Raw genomic sequence first — 18,332 nt, forward strand, 5'->3', positions numbered from 1 at the left:
AGACCTCTGAAGAACCGTGAGAGAAATAAAGACAAAATTATCGGTAGCGATAGAAACGCAAGAAACACTCAAGCGCGAAAATCAAGAATTGCGGAAAGAGGTAAACACACTCAAGTGTCAAATGGAGTACATGCTACAAAAAGAAAGAAAAAAAGAACTTCAAATTGAGGGAATAACGAAAGAAATACAGAAGACTTAAGCAACAGCATTCAAATCGCAACGACAGACATCACCTCTATTAACCAAGGCCCACAAAAAAACAAAGAGAGACCGCCCCCAATCATCGCTCGTTTACCAACAGAAGTCTGAAAGACTCCATTCTGACAGCAAGCGCAAGAAAACAAGGCCGACAACAACGATCCTAACTGACAAGAAACTCCCAACACCAATCTATATAACGGAACACTGGACTCCACACTTCAGAAATCTTTTATATTAAGCAAGGAAGACAAAAATAGAGAAAAACTACACCTTACACAGCATACCAATATAAAACACTAACTCTTCACATCTTTAAGAACAAGATTAAAAATCACTTAAAAACTATATCATGGAGATCTCGAACATATCCAGTCAGACAACATAAACTTCAAGGTCTTTGACTCTTTGAAGAAATGGTCAGACAACATTTCCACCAACACTAACTTCACAATCATACACACAAACATAAGAAGTATAAAAAAAACACTGGCTTACATTGATAACACAGCTCAATTATACCATGATAAACATAGATGCGCTAATACTGACGGAAGTTGCAATAAACGACACAGAAATTTACGCACACAACATAATTACCAAACCTACAACTTATGTAGACCAAACAAAAGAGGAGGTGGCATCGTGGCATTTATCAAAGAAAAATGCGTTGTGACTGAAAAACAAACTCATTTCGCTCATGCGGAATACTAATTCTGGAAATCACGAATAGTCACAATAGTATCAAATACACAATAAACACAATATACAGACCTCCAGATAATAATCCACTCAGCTTTCTTCATGAGTCAGTACAACATAAATCCTACCATTAACTCCCCAACAAGAGAAGAAATACTCAATAACTCACTAACACAATCATGCATTGATCATATCAACATACGGCTCCCATCCATACATATACATCATCAGTAATTAACGTCAAAATAGCCGATCACTACATTGTCTCACCTTCGTCTTATTACGTTACCTACTCCCCCCCACCACCACAAAAGTCGACCAAACTCGATCATACTAAAGAGCATTGTCGATAACCATGTAAAAAATACAGACTGGAATTCTCTACTTAAAATAAATGATCCTGTAACATTATATGAGAATTTTCAACTAAAGTTCACAGAAATATACAAAAAAACAACAAAGCCTACACAAACGAGGCGACAAACAGACAACAATCCATGAATAAATGACGACATACTAAATAGTATTAATGTAAAAGAAAATCTATGGAAAAAAAATTAAATAGTCTCCCAGTAGCACACGTTTACAAACCTTATACAAAAACACAAGAAATCAACTAACAACAAAAATTCGTAGGACAAAAAGACGCTACTACTTCCAAAAATTCATGGAATATAACGACAACATGAAGCAAACATGGGCTACACTCAACGAATTAGTAACCCGAAAAAAGAGAACTTCAGCACAAGATTTTATTGCAAAAAGCTTCGGTCAGGACACAAACCAAGAGGAACTAGCAGACTCATTCAACCATGCCTTCACAAACAATATCACATAACTCAAAAAAAGACAAACTACCAACGATCAACAAGAAACTACCGACACAAAGTCAACAACAAACTATGTATTTTCCACCCGTAACAAAACAGGAACTAAAAGAAGCACTCCTACAACTAAAACCAAAGACCACTCCAGGAATAGACAAAATAAGACTCATAGACATTATAACACACTTTGAACAAATAAATCCAATACTTTTGAAACTCGTGAACATAATATTCGACACAGGCATTATTTCACAACTAAAAATTGCAATAATTACCCCAATATACAAACACGGCAAAAGAAACGATATTCAGAACTATAGACCAATAGCTACCCTACCAATCATCTTAAAAATTCTAGAAAAAATAACACACACACCAGACTACAGAACTATTTACAGAAGTACATCATCTCATAAAACCGATACGGCGTTCAGAAAACAAAAAGCACCTTCACTTTATTAGAAGACATCGCTGACACAATAAACAAAGCTCTCTCGACAAAAACAAGTACGCCGTCCTCATGCTGCTTGACCTAACCAAAGCATTTGATACACTTGAACATGACATACTACTCACCAAACTATACTCAATAGGTATAAGAGGAACACTGCATACATGGTTCAAGAACTACCTCTCAAACAGAACACAAGTAACAAAAATAGGTACATGTCACAGTCGGGGTATAAAAATAAAACACAGTGTTCCTCAAGGTGCCATATTATCACCCACTCTATTCAACATATACATTACGATGTTCATAACATATCCATAAGAAGTCAAATATTTCAGTACGCAGATGACACCGTACTACTAGCAATCCACACAGACATCAACACGGCTCTCTACAAAGCACAACAAGACTTAAATGAAGTCACAACATACTTCCACCAAAACGCAATTCTAATCAACGGCACGAAATGTTGATAATACACAACCCAAGAATCATACGCCCCGCACCACTATCGATACACTGTCACACATACCGCTGCATTAACAACAAAAAAACCTGCCAATATCCCGAAATCAAACCTGTAACACATGCAAAATACCTCGGTCTCCATATAGATTCCCACCTTAAATGGATAAAACATATAGAATACCTACATACCAAATTCCGGATCATCGCAGCAAAACTCTTCCAAGTTAAAGACATTATTCCTTCCAACATAAAAAAACTCCAATATCACGGTATCTGCGAATCCCTACTCAGATACGAAATAACAATCTTTGCAAACACATCAGACAGCCACCTAACAAAATCTGAAACATCTGGGAAAATCGTGTCAACAGTGATCTGGACACCTTACATGCAATATCCGACCAGCACATGGCGACACACAGAATCCTGAACATTAAAAACCTGAAACACTACATGACATTAACAAGGAATTACTTCAACATCACCTATCGAAACAACAGAGACACATATCGTATAACACGACCTACAACAACTCTCTACATCCCCGCACCCTTCAACAACTCATACGGTTCTTTTGTGATATCACATCAGATACCAACACAACTCAACAACCTACCAAGAAATTTAAAACACGTAGACAACTACAGAATATTAAAAAAAAAAACAACTCTGGAAAATACACCAACAAAGTTAAGAAACCATTAACACTAATATACACATCACAAATCTGCAGCATCCAATGCCAACATCTCATGCATGAACAACAACATAAATAGTGAAGACTAAATCCCACTCTCTTCATAAAAGCTAACCCAAGCTTCGAAGTAGGTGGGATGTTGTAACTTGCTTCACTCATCTACACGTAATCCTTATAAACAAATGCAGAAATGTAACAAAACAGTCAGTAAAGTAAATAACCATATAGAAGATACTGCAGATACTGATTATTATGTGATAATATCACTAATATAATATTACTATGTAACATGAAAAAATAATGTAATAAATTATTCTTATTATTCTTATTATTATGCTGAATGTTACTCAAGATTATAATTGTATATATGTAAAGCTTTGAGAGATCAATAAAAAATTATTATTATTATTATTATTATCATCATCATCAAAAAAAGCAGCATACTGTTCTGAAAGTACAGATTTTAATCCCTACTCCCAAACTTACAAAGAACTTCGATATGATAAAGAAAGTTATAAGTCAAGCAATCAACAGCCTGGACCAGGAGAATATTATTATTTAAGATTCCTTACCCTACTAACATCTTGTTTAGTGAACTTTCTCTTGAAATAATTGCTGAAGCAAGTGAGGACTGCTCTGTGGGCGTTGAATGTGAATTCGTCCACTTTTATGGTAACATCAGTGACGAGGTTCTTGTTCCACAGTGCTTCTGCATATTGACCAAACCGAGCAAAATGGACCGTTTTGGAAATACTTCCAGCAATAGGTGGAAGAATATCACCATCTGGCATCAGGATGCTGTTGGCAGAGTTTTCGTTTGGAAATCTCGACATAGATTGCTAAAAAATAAAGCACCAAGTTATGGACAAGAGAAAAAGCATGCCGGGAATAAAAAAAAATTGTTATATTTTATAACAGGCTAGCTAGAACACAGAAGGCGTAAATATTTGGGGAACCAATTCGAGGTACATGATTAGGACTTGTTTATTATTTCAAACTGAATATAATTATAGCAGTAATTAAATGAGTAAGTAATACCAACCGTGTCCTGTTCATTCGATGCAGATGTATACATTAAACTCTCCATTTGGACTTCATTTTTACCTCCGGCAGTAGGGAAATCACTCTCTGAAGGCGAAGAGCCACAACATGATGCATATTTCGATAAAATGCAGTCTATTGATAAAATCGATTTCTCCTCCTTTTTCTCCATCATAAATAACATAGGAAATAATACTTACAAAGCCGGTGTTTGTTAATGCAAAACCACAGTAATGTTACTCGTTATTAGAATTTGAATAGTTTTTAGATAATCATCCTGCAACCGAAGCCGCGTAGATCGAATGATAGGGAAGAAAAAGGAGACCAACTGCTTCAGTGGCCTCTTCTGATGTATTTCTGAGGACCACTGAGTTGGCTTGATATCACTGTTACGTAGCTTCCAATAACAATGATTTAGGATAACAATATTCTGTTTGTAGATGTATCTCATTGATATGTTTCAGGCTGATTGTTGAAATGGAGATTATCGTGGTAGAACATTGACTAAAATAGCAACTCAATAAATCAAAATACAGAAACAAGAACTAACGTAGTATTCATGTTAATCTTAAAAAGCTTCATGGAATGCGTAGCAAACGGCACAAGCATAAATGATTGCTCTAACCATGATAGTAATTCGACATGGTCGTTCTGACCCTCAGACTGGGACAAATATGAATCTTTGTCCAAGTCACCCTATAAATTGCTCTGTAGAAGTTATTAAAAACAGTCTGAAAATCAAAATGCAGTAATACTTTAGCCATACTTCATTGCCATATTCGAATTTCTGTTAATGTAAATGTTTTCTGTACAGCTTCATATATGTTCTAAGCTTCATAGCACAAAAGTTTGACTAATCATATGTGTAACTTAAGAGCAACAGCTCGTCCAAGTTACGATATGCATAAAATTACAAAACGTTATGTAATGCATCATCATTATGTACACGTGTAAATGTTTCATTTTTACAAAGGAGAGAAATTTCAATGATAATTTGACGATAAATGCGAAGACTAGCAAAACAGGCAAACGAATCTTACTTCAAATTTCAGACTGATCCTGAAATCAGCGCCAATCCTACAGAATCCTAATTGCATCAGAGCTGATGGTTTGATTTTAAACACATTTTGACTCACTACCTTACCTTATCTTCCCATCATCCCAAAAGAAATCATTACAATAAAAAAAAAAAAAAAAAATACGAGGAGGGCAATGAAGTGCCTACGTAATGCTAACTTGAGCTAACGAAACATTTAATTAACTTATTAAATCATTTATTTTATTCTCTTTCGTTCCACGCGATTATTCTTACAGAAGATTTAAAACATTAGTGCAATGAATAATTTATGCAATATAATTAAGAAACATTTGTAAAGAACCATTTGAAAATAGTTTATTAAATAATTCAGTTAATTACAACTGGATATTCTGTTCAAGACAAACATATCTACAGGGTGTTCGGGATAAATTTGACATATTTATAATTAATTATATTTTTCCGTAAGTTACATGTATTAACACACACTTCTCTTCATTTAAAAGTTTGGACCCTTCTTCATTCATATACAAGATGTCAGAAAGGATGGATAGCTGGAACCCACCTGAATCATGGAAGAGAATAACTTGTATCATGATGATTCGTGCCCGCCATCAAAATAAGGATATTACGACTGCTGCCCAATGCTCCCTGAATACAGTAAAAACAATCAGGCATGAACTAGAGACTTGCAATGGTGACTACGAGGATGTAGCAAGAAGAAAGATCCCTAGCAGACGATCTGATTGCGTTCGTACAGCAGAATTCCTCGCAAATCTGCAGGAACAGGTGTTGAAGAACCCTGGCATTGGAATTCGGGCTTTGTTCGTGGAGTTGCTAACTGTAGTCAAGCCCTGGATAACAAGGGTAGCCAATGGTAGGCCGTATGTATGGCAGCAGGATTCGGCCCCTTGCCACACCTCTGGGAAAAGTCAAAAATGGTTGTCTGAAAATTTCTACGACTTCACCAGTCCAAATGTTTGGCCTCCAAACTCCCCAGACCTTAACCCCATGGATTATTTTGTATGGGGCGCAGTTGAAAAAGACACCAATCGCACTTCCAGTAATACAAAAGCCCAGTTAATGGATAAAATTAAAACAGTTTTTGCGGCCCTTCCCAGGGAGACTGTAGCATCAGCTTGTTCGAGGTTCCGAAGCAGAATTAAAGCTGTGATCGATGCTAATGGTGGTTATTTTGAGTAAATCTTGTTGATAGTATTGTAATTAACTCTGCCTGTAATGTTTTTTTGTCAATTCATTAAATATAATAGATACAAAGAAGATTTTCTTTTTCCTTACGAAACTGTCAAATTTATCCCGAACACCCTGTACTTTATAGTCATATAGCAATTAAGGGCCTCGGCGTAATTCCAATAACAACAACATCTGATTAACACTTTTTTTACACTATGTTATATATGCTTGTTTAGTATCTATCGGTTGCTGGCTATTCAATTCTTACATAGCTTTACAACATAAACAGATCCTGGTTGTTATGTCGCCAGCTGAATAATTAAATAGGCTGTTTACCGGAGGGATGCATTTGGCATGAAGAGAACTTCATCGCTCACACTATAAAATATTACAGCTAAGCGAGTAAAAATACTTTTACAGTGGAAACAGATGAATTAATCAATATACGTCTGTGTTTAAAATATCATTTAGTTTTATTTTAAATTATTCATTAAGGTATATAATGTACGTTTCTGTTCTAAAACTCCTTTTGCAGCTTTCGCCTACATCAACCTCCATGAAAGAATGTGATCTTGGCGAAGAAAAGTAAATATGTTTAAGCAAATTTTCGAACTCTTGAGACAGACATGTCTGTCTCAAGAGCTATCTATGTTAAAGACTGAATTCTTTCTGCCCACCTGAATCTTATACTTCTATATTAAGCTCTACCTACTCAAAAGGCTAAGGGGTTTAATTAAATGTAGCGGGGCGATTTTTAATGTTTTTTTTTTATTTTTTTTTTTTATTAGGAACGGAGTTGAATCGCTTATGAACAAAACCAGCATTACCAGATTTGCACGCCAGCATGGCTTTAGGCACCTATCTTAGTAATCCCACGTCAATGCTGACATGAATGACCCCTAGCATCCTTGTTACCCTTTGATTTTAACCTTAGCAACATATAAGTTTATGAGCAGGTTTCTTAGCTGAAATTTATTCTTAAGTAAATAGAAAAGCAAGGTTATAGATGTAGTATTCATGAAACAAAAGTGCACTGACTTTATGAATTTAAAAGCAATAAAAAAAAGACTTTTAAGTGTTGAATTTTACAACTTAGATAACTGTTTGATGTTAATTCCCATTTTCACACTATATTCCGAAATAAATGCCCAAAAATGAAGCTTTCAAAGTGCAGAGTTTACTCGCCACTTGACAAACAAGTAGCCTACTTGCCCCAGTATTACACATACTGGGACAAGCAATATGTGTAATCCATGTATGCTTGATTCCGAATAGCATATGACTTATCGGGACACTTTAAATTTATACCTTTCTATCGAACATAAACTAGTAGATGAAAGAAAGAGGAAATTGCAAATAGTGACTTTATCCAATGATGATGATGAGATCGGTTTAGTTCATTTAAATATACACAAGAAGAAATGGCTGAAAGTACGTATAAACACCGAGACCAGAGTTTTATAATCATATGCATGATTTAAATAAATTGTTACACTAATGAATTTCCTATCTGAGAATAACAAAATATAACAAATAAACATTAATTTAATATAATATTTTGTTTGATGACCAATGCATAGAGATATCTTCAAGTCGATCAAAAAAAAACAACAAAAAACGATGGACTATTGTCTGCTCTGATGTAGAATGGAGAATAGTTTGCTTCTGGGTTTAATATCATCATAATATATCACTGAACACAATCTAAAGATAGTTCGTGATCCCTTTAGTTCGCTCGTTCATTTATATCAGCTGTTCTCTTAGTTCACTTTATTAAGGTCAGCCATCCTGATCTAAATTAACAGGAAGTTTAAAAGTGGTTTTATTATAATGATAAGCTTCTACAACAGGTTTTAATGGTAGCCATTAATTTTTTTGTGACATATATTATTGCATTATTTTATTTCTAACTATCTCTATATAAAATTTGTTGCAATGCTTAGATTAAACAACCACCTTAGATATTTGAGCCATGAAATAATGACGATAGCATACAGAAGCTATTACCAGCCTGCGACCAGAGGAGCGGGACATTTTTTAAGGAGGTTTTTCTTTTTTTTTTAATTAAAAAGCAATGTTGTTTTTCGATTATGCTTTCAAACTTATGTTACGAAAGACAAACTGTGCTATAAAGTGTTTTCCCCTATAGAAAGAAAAGTGCGCTGTATTTAAAATTATTTAAAAGTTTGAATTCTCCACTCCTCCCCAGCTCAGCCGCAACATCACGTTCTTCTCTTTAGAAATACCGTGCCTGTTACTCGGAAAAACAAACAGCCAGACAGCTTCCCTACCACTTATCTTTATTAATTAATGACTATAATTATTCATAATAAATTATTTATACGAAATGAGACCATTTAAGGTAAGTCACTCAACTCAAAGAACACGAAGAAATATGATCCATCTCCATTGACCATGCTGGAGGTTATTGAAATGTATTGTGAAGGATGAGCTGGGAATGGCTAGCACGTCCTTCTCATCCACCCTGCTTTGTTAACATCTATTCAGTCTTACTAGTTGGCGTCTAAAAGGTACGCCCGACTGAGAAAGGAAGAAGAAGAAGAATGACTGCTTTTTTTTTTTTCTTTTTTGAGTTCTGACCTTGGCCGTCAAATGCAAAATACAAATGGCAGGCATTAAGCCCACACAATTGCGAACAAACAGGATATCTCGTCTGGCTTGGAAACACTTCTCCCATTATCATTTGGCTTATCTGTAATTATATATTTCGTGTGGAGGTTAAGTAATAATCTTATAAAAGAGTCATTTACTGGAGGCACATGTAAAATACAGCATCCTTTGTCAGGGTGCTGTCTTCTTCGATCGTAAAAGAAAGATAAGGTGTTCGATGACGTGGAATTTCTCCTACTAAGAAATGCAAGTCATCAGTAAATTAGTTTAAGAGGATTAAAAAATTTGGGAGAAATAAAATGAAAAGAATAATTGATATTGATTCGAATATACTTATGAAAATTGATTACTCTCTTATGAAAATTAGAAATAGTATTTTAATGCAAACTTTAATGCAAAACATAAAACTATACTAATGAGTCAAAACTTATGAATGAAAAAAAAAATCGACCTTAAGTGTCCAAACTGACCATAAGAACAAAAAATTTTGCAAAAGAGAAAAATGCTGTCGAAACGGCAAAACTATTTCATAATTTCATAACAAAATACTTGTACTTTCAAATCGTTTTCTTTTGCCTCTTAAAAGGTCAATTTTCTGTTTTCATTTTAGCATCTTTCATCAACTGCTTCTTATTGACACTCGCGCAACTTGTGAGTGCCAATAAGAAGCAGCTGAAACGAGATCGTATCATTGTCTCTGGAATTCAGTTCGTAGAACACAGATCACCATTAAGGCATTCCTTACGGGGAGATGGTCTGCAGAGGACATTATCTTTATCGCAAGTACATTCCAGTGAGTGCTTATCTTTGTTTCTGTGCAGGAAAGGAATCAAAAGGTGGTGATATTAAGCAAGTATTTCTCTTTCTGAGCAGGTATTATGTTTCACTAAAATCAGAAATCTTTTCCTTACATTCTTAAATCAGATATAATTTGCCCAATATGGAATCACTTTACCATTTTTTAAATTGATTAATTTAATGATTTTTTTTGCTGCACCGAAAACTAACCAGCTGCATTAAAATAAATAAATAAAAAATCTACAGTCTGATAATAATCAATTTACTAATTAATTCATATGATATAATTTGAATTATCAAACATGCTGATCATTATTTTATTAACCGATTTAACGATAAATTGGATGGAAGAAAATGTTTAATTGAATTAAACTTTATTTAGTAAACAAAATAAATCACGAATTTGGATTTGGCATTGAATCTTACTGAAATGGATGGATAAGAAATAATATCGACTTGAGAAGAATGCAAACAGAATTTCCGATTTGAAACTGAGGTTTCTAAAGTGATCATCACCTTACCACATTAAGTATCCTTCTCAAGGAATTTCTTCTATTTCTTCACTGCCGTAAAAACAACAACAGCAAACAGAAATGTTTATTGACCTCTGAATTGGTTTCGTAGAAATCTTCCTATATTAGGTTTATTTTCTATTTCCGGTATCAAATAATGTCTCACTGACCCAAACTCCAGGAGCGAATCTAAATCAAAGATTCACTTTTGGAGGTAGCGTAGATGAGACATGGAAGGTATCTATCCCATAGACAAGGTGTCTATAGGATAGATACCTTCTCGCCAACATCCTAAATTCAGACCAGTTGATGCATGTATATTATGCTAACCCATTGACTATGCTTATATTCTCATGCCAGGCTGTGTGTTTATTTACGAAATGAAAAGCCTAAATATCTGGGGGGGAAAAAAACGAGAATTCACGGATTTTACTGTAAAAGCGTATGCTGCATCATCCACATGACACGCTACGGAAGCGTTAATTGATTTTTTTCTGCATTAACAAAAATAAATATTTCAAATACGCAATGTTTTGAAAGATATGTGATTAAGTAAGAAATGATCATAACATTAACTTATAAGATATTATAATATCTAACATAAAGCACAATAACCGAGTTAAATAAACTCTGCAAATGCTGTAGGAATTATAATTTAAAAAAATTAACAATAACTCAACCCCACTCAAAAAAAGAAAGTAAATGCTACTCATAAACTGATCCTAACTTGGGGTGTGAACTAATCTCTTTAATTGAAAGAACTTTTTTTTTTTTTTTTCAAAACACAGAAAGGTATCTTTTAGCAAAGTGAAAATCAGGACCATCGGATATACAGCACAAGCAAACTATTTACATAGCAATGAAAATAATATACCATGCTAACCTTGTGGTAAAGTAGAATTTTTCATATCGCTGTGGATTTCCAAAACGTTATCGTTTTGTTAAAAGGAAATGACTTGCAACTCGTACAGTACAGCGCGTTACAATGTGCCTATATCTGCTTTGTGATTCACTATATCCGGGAACTTCAAAATAGGGAGTTTACTGTACAGTATTTACAAAGTACACGGCAAAAACAGAAAGAAAGTTTTAAAATGTGAAGTAGTATAACTGACGTCATTTGAAAATAATAATAAAATTGTCTAATAAATATGATGTTCGTAGCAATCCTTAAGAAATATTTGTGCGCATGTTTACTTGAATTCAAATTTATTTTGCAAAGGATCATAAATTTAGCATAAACAATTTATGAATGCATATGGTGTGACACAAAATGATAGAACATCAAAAACATGGAATCTAATTGATCAATGATGATTTACACCGGACATTTTAGTGTGGAGGGCATCGCACAATTCACATAAAATTAAAAGTGAGACTGTGAAGAGAACTGGCACAGGGAAAAGTTGTAAAGGGCTAAAAACAGTAGATCAAGGAAACTATTGCAGAATGTTTTGGAAAATTCTATCTAATTACAAGGCCATTAAGACACTGCTAATTCCACTTGCCAATTGTAACCAATTGTAACCAAGAAGGAAGCGTGGCAGAGAAACACAAAAACCTATCCTTCAAGGTTTGAATTGCACAGAAATGTGTTCAGAAATCATGTTTAGCTGTGTGTGTGTGTAGGTGTGTTCTATACAAAAGATGAAAAAAAAAAAAACCTATAAAATGTGTGGACAAGTAGTTAAGGACGAAGGAACCTGTTCATGCTTTTTTTGAACAGCTAAAAGTTTTAATCCTTGAAGAACAATAGTTGAGGAAGATTCTTCCAGAGGTAGATGGAATCAAAGAGAAGGACGTGGAGTTTGAACTGTGAATTGAATATTTATTTATTTTTGTACACAGAATATTTTTAAGTTTAGAACGAAGTAAAATTAAAGCAATCCACAGATAGTGAAGAGAGAGACAGAGAGAGAGACTGTTTGAAGTCTAACAATATTTTGACTAGTTTGATGAATAGCCATGTTCATAAACGCACAAAGTTAAGGTCGTGTCATTCTTAATTTGGATCTAATAGTCACAAGAAAGGAAGTCAGTCAGTCAACAACATGCATTTAATTATGGTTGCCAACTGTACGTATTAATCGGATGATTTTTCTGCTCATCGGGCCAATTTTTACAGAAAAAAAAATGCTACTGTGATCTGAGGCCATACATCTACCACTGTTGAAAATGTTCACTGTTTCGTTCTTCTAATTGGACCACGGAGACAAGTAGAAAAAAAAAGTTAAGAGCAGTCCGAGATTTTTATTGCCAAACGCAAGTTTTCGAAAACTTTCCTCCTATCCTCTTTCTTCCTTCTAGTTATTCCCTGACCGAATGTTTATCCTTGAATAAAAATATATAGTAGGTGCATTAGTAACTTAATTACGTCAACAGGTTTTTAAGTGGTTTACAAACGTGTGTTAAGTAAAAAAAAAAAAAAACTGTGACTCAGATTATTTTCGAAATCTCATGATTATTTTATTTTTATAAACTGTCGAAAGTAATAATTACTTCATCGCTATTAGGCTCCTCTGCTTGAAGAATAATGATCGGCATTCTTCTTATAAGACCCACTACTTTTCTCAACCCTCACTTATACACCTCGTCAATTTACGCTCGATTGTAGTTTCTGCTCCTACAATCTACAGTTCATCTCTCTCTCTTTCTCTCTTCGCAGGTGCAGTAAATAAGTCTTAGACGATAGCAGATGCATTCAATATTCAAGGTATCCTTAATTTTTTTTTTCTGAAAGACCACCATAAATTCCCATACTAAAACTAGGTCACATTGCGAAATTTTTGGCACATGGCTTTTTCTTTGGAATAATAAGAGAGGCGGCTTGCCAGTAAAGGAACTCACTTTGAAGATGTTGAACTATAAAGATAATAGGGAGGTTCAAGAATAAACTACAGAAATGTAAACTACTGATGACTTACATATCCATCTTGTAACAGACGTATGTGTTTGTTTATAGGGTTGAGAAGAGTTTATGAGAAGTGTTGAAAATCCCCTCCCTTATAGATTCTTCTATATTTCTACTAGAAGATTGGGTAGAGAGTATGCTACAAAAAAGAAAAAAAGACAAGAAACCGTATTTCGGCTCACAAATTCTACTTGATTTCTCAGCTATATTACCAACATATAGCTGAGAAATAGCAACTTCAAGAATGTCTCTATTTTTTCTGTCAAAACTGTTACGAGGAATAGGCCGTTCCCTTACAATAACTTAATATAAGGGAAAAAATCTTTAAATAGATTATATACAAACGAATTAAAGATATGCTTGCAATGTATATGTGCTAACCCAGTTTTCTCTATAATTTTTAGTATAGTTTAAATTAAAAATTATCGTTTCAATTTTTGTTCTTGTTTTTGTTGACAGGCGCTTTTAGTAACAAAATAAATATGGCCTGTTGTTAATGATGGGGAAAATAGCATATGCAATATTTACTATTACTAAACGTTGTAGTTTTTGCTTACAAATTCTGAATTCTAGACTCAGCTTAGCGATCAATGTTAAATTCGCTTGTAGAAAATTAATTAATTTTTTTTTAAATAACTGATAAATAAAGCGAATGTAAGAAGACAGGTGTTCCATCAATTTCACGTGTCTTTTCACGTCTACTATGTTGATGACTATTGGAAGAAAGACAATACTACCCTGCGATGCTTTCCAGCTAATAGATGACACTTTTGTACTTGTGTCGCCCAACTAACATTAATACGGTCAAGGTGACAGCGTTGGAAGGAAAGGTTGGCACTATGCCACTAATTATAGATCTCATCGGATCTGACGCAAGCTATCGTCCATTTGATCAAAAGATTATTTCCTTAAGTTTCTAAATAACACACTAAAGACTAATTAATTTTGGAACTAAATGAGGTAACCTCGGCGAGAAATAATTAAAGTTTGCTGGCAAATTTGTTCACCTCCAAATTTTAGTAAAGCTTCTGTATTCTAAAATCTTTTCGAACCATTTATTTTCTGATTTCGGTCGCTTAGGACCCCGTCATGAGATTGGGGAATTACTATAGAAAAATTCTTTTGTTCCGACACTAAGAGAGATATGACGTAACAGACGCCTCTGGGAAGAGGTATAAGAAAACTTCTTTACAGTAAGATGGATAGACCATTGTTTTGGCATCCAAGAGACGTGTGACCAATATATTTAAATATATTTATATTTCCCGAAGAATATGTAGCGCCTACAACACAAGCTGTTTTATGGAAACCAGGAATCTCTTTGTTCTCTCTGTGTCGTTTAGCAGTTTCGTTTGAAGCAACAATACAGAGTGATGTTAGGTTTCCATGGCAACACTAAATTCGCATTACTTGGGCAGTGGTAAGTAGTGCACACCGACAAAATAAAACGTAAGATTTGAAGTAGAAACATCTGAAAAATAATTAATGTAAAATAAACAGGAGGGAGAAATTTCGTCTTTTATGAAGCTACTGTAATAGAAATATTATTAATCTGAACATTAAAAACATAACTAAATTACTTTTATGACAATACCGTCCTTCTATGAACCGTATTGTGATAAAACAATATCATGCATGGGATCAAAAAATAAATAAATAAATAATCCTACTCTAGAGCCCAACCATGGAATTTTCTTCTTGTTTGCAAACTACTTCCAATAAACAGTGGCAAACTCTCACCTCACCTCATGTCATCTCATCTTCCCATTATGTGTGTCAGGCTCAATGGAGTGTCCGCCAAGAAGTAATTAACTTTCTTCGAAGGCACATGACTTCCAAAATTCTCCATTTGTACATATTATAATGAAATCAAATTATCAATTTGTTCATCAGGTCGTCAAAATGATCAAAACGTAGCAAATAATTCTCAGGAAATTCAAGAGACCACAATGGGTTTACGGCAAATAAGTTGGAGTAAAAATTTCATTGAAATTCAGAATTCGTATAAGAAGAGAATCAATGGAAGATGACCTTCGATTTGTACGAAGTGTAGCTGTGGCATTTGTTTTTGTCATTTTGTATAAATACGTAATACAAGCAAAATCGGTTCACACTTAGTTAACGGAAATCATTTCTTCTCGCTTATATTTTTTAGGATAACTTCCATCAATTTTCAGCTTATCAGGGCTTGTCTAATTCGTTAGTCTGGGTGACGTGAACAGCATCTCCAATTTTTAACCAAAAAAACAATGTGTTCGAATATTCCACTATAGGCATCGATATTCGTGAAAGTCTGGAGTCCCGAAGTGATTTAAAAAGTATTATGTTTAGTCCCTAGATTCCCCCTCCCCATCCACAGAACTAATGTACTATAGTTTATCACCTTTGTGATGTGGTTGTGATAAAGAGTACACAACCTTCCTTTTTTTTTTACGCCGATTAACAAACTTTTATTAAAGCGAGTGTAGCCCGGTGGGAATGGCATTTGCATCCATAGCGCTAGGCTACTCGAAGAAAGATCATTCTATGTTCAATTTTAATTGCCAACTAGACAAGCCTTTTCTAAGCCTTTTTAGACGGATTTCCGAGTAAGTTGAACTGTGGAACGGAAAGTGTTTTTCATACTCCCGGAAACTGAGATTTTAAATCCCACAACTCAAGAAAATCGACTACAATAATATACAGTATAGTGTTAGGATTCGGAACCACGAGATGGCAGCAGCATACCTATTAAAATTATTGATGCGCTTGGACTTCAGTGATTGGCCGTTATGTCTTCAAAAAAAGGTAGGATTTAAACGGCCTTGTATATTCCCCTTAAAAAATAAATGGCGTTAGCGGATTTATTTTATTTTATATTCGCAAATAATTCAACATCTACAATTGCGACAAAAATATATAAAATATATGTTTAAAAGCAAAAAAAAAAAAGTTTGAAAAGGGTGCCGTCACTTTTTTAAGTGTTTTCAAATGTTTAGCTTGGGTCAATAAAAAGAAGTATCACTTTAAAGTTTACTGAAGGAGTGGAAAAAGATATTTTTAATATATCGTGAAGTAAAGACAAAGTCTATGTAAAAGCAAGGACAATCATTATTCCAAAATGACTATGAGTTTCATAACAGATACCCGATTATTAATGACTGTCGGAGAATATACGAAGGAGATGATTCCCCAATAGCATATAATTTACTGTTTGAATTATTAATTTTTTTGATTGTTTATATCGAAAAAAAATTATTTAAGTATTTTATACATGCTGACTTGGAGCATCTCTTAAACAAAACGTGCCCGGATGGCTCAGTCGGTAGAGCATTAGGCTTTTAACCTAAGGGTCGAGGGTTCAAGTCCCTGTTCGGGGAAAGGCTTTTTGTCGGCCTGGATGGCCGAGTGGTTAGCGTATCCGATGTCCAGCCAAAAGGCTGCGGATTCGAATCCCGCTGTTGGCATGGATTCAAAGAAAGCATGGATGTTTGTGATTGTCTGTGAAAATCTAGTGGTGGTGGTGGGCGGTAGATGGCGTTAGTGTAGATGATGATAGTAGTTGCGGTTGGTGGAGACAGAGAATTGTAGAGTAGGTGCCCTCCCTCGATGAGTCTTTTGGACTCCTTGGAGGTGTCATGTAATAATAATAATACTAGCTGATTTGAAAATATTACTATCATTTTATAACATAGGTTTGCAACAGCAATTACGTGTTTTATTATAAAAGAAATAGTCCACAAATCTCTTTTCGGAACAGAGAACAGAGGTTTTTTTGTTCTGTTTCTTCTTGGCACTTTTCCCTTGCTATCAAAATTATATACCATTAATAACATCTTAGAACCAAGTACGTCGGCTTAAGAACGTCTAGCCCGAAGTTTAATTTTTGAAATTTGACATACAATTAATTAAAAAGACAGTTCTTAGGTCTCCGGTGTTTTATCAGGAAACTGTTATTCCTTCAGGCATTCCTATCGGCGAGCTGCAAGATTACAGAGCAACGTTTAGGGGAAGGGGGGGGGGGAAGAAGTATACCGTCAGACATCTGTTAAGTGCTTTGCAGCAAAGACCCTAACAAGCTACTATCACGTATCACAAAGGATTGAAACCGGAATGCCTTGGAAAGAATGGAAATTTTTCTTTAGAGTGGCAAGCATAATGATCAAAAGTTGTTATGTTCTTCTAGAGAAATGGCAATTACAGAGCCTTTCTTACAAAAAAAAAGAATTTGAAATAAGAACTATTTGAAACAAACTATCCAACATAGATGGTTAACTGTACTACTCGATAAATAAAGCAGGTGATTTTAAAATTTTTGATAAATGAAGGACATTTCATTAATAGCAGTTAGCTATCTAAATGCCAAATAAAAAATTACGGTAGTGCATTAAAATAACAAATGCAAGTTGTTTTCTTCATTAGACCCTCTATCATATGCTACGTATTCCGATAGGAAAGTATCACCTGCCAAAGTTTTTTTTTTTTTGTGCGCAATTGAAGACCAGTCGTTTTTATAGATATGTATTTATAGTTAAAGAAGACAAAGATATGTTTAGCATCTTTTAAATATGGTAATCAACATACATCATTTCTGGCAAGAAAATATTCGTGAAAAAAACAGAACAGATGCGTGCACAGGACCTTCATAAATAGATCTGTCTCAAGAAAGAAGTGGGCTTAATTATAGCCACTAGGTGGAGCCATGGTTGTAAAGTACTTGTTTCTAAATTGAAGTCCTACTCACAAAGCAACTTATATACATATATTAGAGCCAAAAATGGCGTGTCGATTTTTTTTCTTAATGTGTGATCATGCGCCGTTTCTTAAATTCCAGTGTGACCAACTGACACTTTTTTTTTGTAACTCACATTCACGAAAAGGTTGCAA

The 18,332-nt window shown here is 34.5% G+C and overlaps 1 protein-coding gene across 1 annotated transcript in view; it reads right to left on the minus strand.

Moving 5' to 3' along the window:
* The window catches only part of LOC150097574 (actin-binding protein IPP-like), a 49,187-nt gene that overhangs the window by 21,265 nt on the left and 9,590 nt on the right, over nucleotides 1-18,332 (minus strand). The window contains exon 2 of the mRNA XM_090407600.1: nucleotides 3,916-4,182. Coding sequence (XP_090263726.1) covers nucleotides 3,916-4,176 — 261 coding nt within the window. The 5' untranslated portion in view covers nucleotides 4,177-4,182. The remainder of the gene's footprint in view (nucleotides 1-3,915; nucleotides 4,183-18,332) is intronic.

The sequence above is a fragment of the Typopeltis vanoorti genome, chromosome 17, assembly GCF_054136105.1.
Source record: "Typopeltis vanoorti isolate ZY-2024b chromosome 17, IOZ_Tvanoo_1.0, whole genome shotgun sequence".
In the NCBI taxonomy this organism is placed as follows: Eukaryota; Metazoa; Arthropoda; class Arachnida; order Uropygi; family Thelyphonidae; genus Typopeltis; species Typopeltis vanoorti.